The sequence below is a fragment of the Cynoglossus semilaevis genome, chromosome 9, assembly GCF_000523025.1.
Source record: "Cynoglossus semilaevis isolate Cse_v1.0 chromosome 9, Cse_v1.0, whole genome shotgun sequence".
NCBI classification, from domain to species: Eukaryota; Metazoa; Chordata; class Actinopteri; order Pleuronectiformes; family Cynoglossidae; genus Cynoglossus; species Cynoglossus semilaevis.
Window position 1 is genome coordinate 4650739 of NC_024315.1, and position 5574 is coordinate 4656312.

The window sequence follows — 5574 nt, forward strand, 5'->3', positions numbered from 1 at the left end:
CATCTCTGCACAGGAGCCGTCCAGAGTGAGACCCAACGCCAGCATGTGAGACACCCTGTGGTCATTCTTATCATTACAGTTTAAAAAAGAAAGACATTTTTAGGCAGGAGATGAATTACTGAACTATGGCAGTAACCTCTGTGGCGCCCCTTGTGGTCTTGTGGTTGTACAGCAGCCTGTTGGGCAGTGGATTTGACGTAAACAATGATGTCATGTCTTCAGCCAGTCCTGGCTCCGGTGGACCAGGTACACAGTCACAGGAACATTTAAACAGTTCCACAGGATGACAGGCAGATGATAGAGGTCTATTTCTGTCCTCCTCCTCCTGTTCTCCTCCTGTTCTCCTCCTGTTCTCCTGTTCTCCTCCCAGACCTGGAGCCACACAGAGGGATGGATCGTTATCTCGACAGCCTGTTTGACCCCGTACTGTCTGACGGAGCCGGGGTAATTTACACAACTCACTCAAACTCACTTGACACGACTGCAGGAGAGGAGACGTCCTCTTGAACAGAGCTCAGGGCGGCCACTCATCCACGCTCTGGTTCCATGTACAGATATATTTATATTCTCCAAAATACTATGTAAAGCTGGACAACATCTTACAGACTGATTTCTCAAATCCAGCCAAGAATACAAGGGTCAGGTTGTGAAAGAAAAACTCCGCATTGTAAATCATTCCTAAACCTGTTTATTTATTGTAAACTGTTTTTTCTTTCATCTTTAAAAACTTAAATGCAAAGTTAAAACCTTTAAAGTTTGAAGAAAACTTATTGTAGTTTACATCAATGTTTACATCTGGACAGGAAATCAGGGTTTGACGACGTATTTTAACTCTCTTTAACGCTGTGAAAAGCTGCAGTTGCAGCCGTGGATGGATAGGTGGCAGCAGCGGCGGGGGGGGGCCCTTTCTTCACCCGCCGATGCCGCCGCGGTGACTGTCAGCTGTGCTATCGGATGTGACTGACAGGAATTAGCATGTATCAGATGTAGTCTACAGACCTCTCCCACCCAGAAGACTATTACGTTACCCAGTTACCGTAACGGTGATTTCCGAACCAGGCAACGCACATATCTGCTTACGAGGAACTGACACTCCGGCAAATGAAGGGCTTACTATTTAATGAGACATGGGCTACACACACACACACACACACACACTGTGGGTTTATGGGTCAGCTGCTGATTCCTGATGGAGAGGAAACACCGTCTGTCCATCATGGAAAAATGATCTTCTAAGAAACTGCTGATGGAACAGCAGTGATGAACTAAACAGCGTGTCTTATTATTTTTAGTGTCGTTGGTCAGTGAAGATGTGACTGTTAATCAGTTCTTTGATTCTGTTCAGAGCTGTTAACAGGAAAAATATACTTTCAGGTCATTTCTGCCAAAAAGGAAAAAAAATATGATCTTAATTTTCAGTCCAGGCGCTGTAGACATTTGACTTTGACGTTTTCACTTTTTCAAGTTTTCTTTGGTTCAGGCTTTGACGAGGTTTTCAGCCTGACATCTGTCTCACTACACAGGAAACTGAATCAGCCGCGGGACTTTCCAGCAGGATGAAGGGAGCTGGGGGAGTCGGGGGAGGATGGCAGCAGCAGGGGTCGTCCGGTGGTCCCCCCCCTCCACCTGGAGGTAAGGAGAGAACGGAAGAAACACTAGAACGCACCGGTTCAGACTGGAGTAGACCAAAGATACAAGCTCCGCCCACTGACTCAGATCAAACAAATGACCTCATCAAAATGACTGACTGACTGTCTGTGTCTGTTGGCCGTTGACAGCCGTGCGAGTTCTTCCTGTGGGAGGGGTGATGTCGCCCCCTGTGGCAGCCGTGGCACCTGTAGCACCTGGTTTGTATGAACCTTTGAACCCAGAAAACTGCTGAAACTGTGTCAGGTTTACTGCATCTTCTCTCCGCTCTGGTCCAGGCGCCCAGCAGCAGCAGGCGGTTCTGGCCCAGCAGCAGCAGGTCATAGCCAACCAGCAGGAAGTCATCCTGGTAAACAGACGCGTGCTACAGTTGTCGTGACGATTCAGCGTTCGGGTTAAACCAGCAGTTTTGATTTGTTCTCAGGCCCAGCAGAGGACCATGCAGGCCATGACCATGGTCACCAGCCCCGTGTCCAGTCCTCCTATGTCACCCATCACCAGCCCACCCTCCAGTCCTCTGCTCTACCACCCTCACAGCTCATACGCTCCTAGCCCGTACGCCGTCATACCTCCCAGTCCGTATGCTAACATCCCGCCCAGCCCGTACGCCAACTTCACCCCCTCCCCCTACGCCGCAGCAGACATCCCACCAAGTCCTTATCCTCCGGCTGCCCAGCAGGAACAAACGACATCACAGCCCCAGGCTCCGCCCCCCGCCAAGGCCCAATCACAGCCGGTAGCTCCAGCTCAGGCCCCCGACCCCAAGTCTGGACCCCAAAGGAGCCTCACAACCGCTAACGATGCTCAAACTGAGGACACGTCACCTGAGGCCCACCCTGTCGCACAGGTCAGTGAGGCCACAGGTCAGAGAGGTCACAGGTCAGAGAGGTCACAGGTTATAAATAAAAAGAATAAGAGACAGATTCAGACATTGAATGATAAAAAACAGGAAGTGAAGCAGCGTCACAGTGTGTGATGTAGAAGTGAAAATAGAAATAATTCATTCCAATAACCTCTGGTTTCCTCCACTCAAAAACCATAACAGACAAAAATGAAAAAGAATTTCTTCTAAATGCTGTAAACAGATCTTTGAATGTGTGACTTTTCCAGGTTCACTCAGGTAAGGACAGCGTTCCTCGCAGGAAAGCTCCAGGCGTTCCCATAAACAAGGATAAACCAGCCAAAAAGTTTGGTAAGAAATGATTAGTGCAGTAAAAATGTTCAGGGTTTCAGTGTCGTCAGTTCATATCCAGGTTCACAGCTCGCTTCAATCTAATGATTCAAATGTAGTTCCATTAAATCAACTTTCAGTTTTGTGGAAAGTAAAAAAAGAGCTGTAACAGTTTTCTGTTCAAGTTTGATTTTTGAAGGTTTAAAAAAACAACAAAATAAAATAAAAAGTCACAGCTCAACACATGCAAATCTAATAATTCACTATCAAAAATGTCGTTTCACAACACGTCTGGTCGTTGACTGTTGATCTTCTAGCTCCAGTAGTGACATCTCCACAGCCCCCTGCTGGAGAGGTGGTGAAACACTCTATAAAGACAGATTCTGTCGTCCCCAGCCAAGACATCCAAGGTAACTAAATTAAACGGCAGCGTGTGGTCGGCCACCGTGGAACCGCAATCGTCTTCTAATCAAACTGTCTGTGTTTTCAAAGAAATCATCAAGAGATACAACTCCCCTCCTCCACCAGCAGACCCACTGCCCCCTGGGAAGAGGTGGGGTCAACATAAAGGCAGTGTTTCTGTGAAGGGGTTCCACAGGGTTCAGTTACTGGTCCTCTTAGATCCTCAGTCTTTATCATCTACAACAGCAGCCTGTCATTCTTTAAGGACCGTCCATATGCAGATGACACCCTTATATATGTCCTTGTCTTCACTGTAGATGTTGATACGATCTTTAACCTAAAATAGCACGAATAATGAGCCTGAGAAGACTCGACGCTACCTCCTCAGTCGGACAGTGATAGTGTGATTCTCAACAAGAACGTTCCAGATATTTATAACTAAAGAAACAGATGAACCTTCTAGTTAGTTTAGTTGTAAACAACCCAGATATACTGACAGGAATCCAAGAAAGACACTTCAACATCTGAGTCTGGTTTTATAGCCATTTGCTGCCACCTAGTGGCCTAGTAATCGACCTGTTGACAAATGAGGTCATAACTAAGTCAGGGGGGTATCCATGCTCAGAGTGTAGTATGACGGTGATGGTCTTCTCACTCACACACACACACACACACACACACACACACCTGTAAATGGAAACTCTCTGAAGTGTTTGAACGTCTTCAGGAGACCAGACGGGAAGTTTAGGAAGAAGCAAACGCCCAGAGATGAAGCTCTACAGATCCTCAAACCACAGATGGACAACCCCCCAGCTCCACAGGTTATCACACACACACACACACACACACACACACACATGAAGAGGTTCTGACAGATACAGTAGAACTATGTTGTTCTTCCTTCTCTCACAGCCCAGACGTCCTGCCCCCCCCACCACGACTGCACCCAGAGAGGTGGAGGCTAAACCCCCGAAGACCACAAAGACCAGGGTGCCTGGTCGCCCCCTCCCCAAACCTCCTCCAGGTACCCCCCCTCCGTCCAGACTGGCAGGATTATTAATCCAGAACAGAGTGTGTGCAGCTCAGAGGCCCAGAGCCTGAGGTTGAGTCCATTTTCCCGTCTGGTAGAGAGCAGTTTTTATTGTTACAGGTCATTTTATTTACGCTCCTCCTGCGGCCTGGCTCCACAGCTTTTGTTCATTTTCTGACGTTGATCATTTCTGTCTCCGTCGGCCGTTTTACTGTCGTATAAAAAGAAACAACCACTCGTTCTGTCATGTGTTTAGATCAGCGGCCGTTATGGCTAACGACGACAGCGGCGGCAGATTAATCCTCCACAGTTTTTTTTCAGGGTCATTACGCTGCTTCCTCCTCACCCCCTCCTCACCCCCTCCTCACCCCCGTTTAACTGTTCTCCCGGGCCTGACCTCTTCTGTGGCGTGCCACTAATCAAACATTCATCTGCTGGGCTGGATTTTATTGGGTCTCCTCATGGACAATGACTATTAATTAAGATAAGGTCGGGGGTGCCGGGGGGCAGGGGGGTAGTTAAACGAGGGACACACTGACAGCTGCACCGTAGACGTGCTGAAGTGTTTGACCTTGACTCTGGGAAATTTCCTCTGAAAAAAACATTTACAAATGCTTAAAATAACAAAGATTAACAAAACAGACAGACCTTATTGATCCAAGCCTGGAAGTTACAGGTATATTACACATATATATAGATATATTTAGATCTACTTATAGATCTAAATATATAAATTTGACAGAAAGAATCAGTGAGTGAATCAATTTTAATGAAAAATAGCAGTAACTAACTAAAAGTATTTGGTTTTCTGTAATTCCTCGGCCTGTGAATTATAAATGAATTAAAGGCAAAAGGTGTAAAACATAAACTTAATCTTCATACTATTTATTATTTTAATTTAGTCCTTAATTTTTTAGAAATTAAATTGGGAACATTTATTGCTTTACTTAATCATGGCCATAAAAGGCCGAGCTTCTTTTTTTCCTGTTGTGTGTTGGTGATGACGTCATGATGATCAGAACTACAGCCGACCTCCTGTTGTTGTCAGAACACCTGTGTGCATCTGTCCCTTTAACCTTCACCTTCAACTGACTGAAGAGAACACGCCGTCGATTTATTGAGCACCAGTGCCCCCTGCAGGCACAACCTCTCATGTAACTCGTGGAGCTCTGAGTCGTTGAGTTTTTCCAGGGGCAGATCCAGTCCTGACAGTGGTCTTAACGACCCCCCCTCTCCTCCCCGGGCAATACCACAGCCCAGGACTGTTTTACAACAATTAGTTTTTTTCTAGTTAACCGTGGTTAACCGTGGTTAACCGTAGTTA

At 46.6% G+C, this 5574-nt stretch overlaps 1 protein-coding gene across 1 annotated transcript in view; it reads left to right on the forward strand.

Annotated features, from left to right (window-relative positions):
• LOC103383505 (unconventional myosin-XV-like) overlaps window positions 1–5574 on the forward strand; it is a 34554-nt gene that overhangs the window by 19403 nt on the left and 9577 nt on the right. The window contains 12 exon segments of the mRNA XM_025058521.1: window positions 1–45; window positions 173–246; window positions 371–444; window positions 1524–1632; window positions 1779–1847; window positions 1926–1996; window positions 2072–2494; window positions 2758–2839; window positions 3136–3228; window positions 3311–3371; window positions 3948–4041; window positions 4133–4244. The exon segment at window positions 1–45 is cut by the window's left edge and continues 33 nt beyond it. Coding sequence (XP_024914289.1) covers window positions 1–45; window positions 173–246; window positions 371–444; window positions 1524–1632; window positions 1779–1847; window positions 1926–1996; window positions 2072–2494; window positions 2758–2839; window positions 3136–3228; window positions 3311–3371; window positions 3948–4041; window positions 4133–4244 — 1307 coding nt within the window.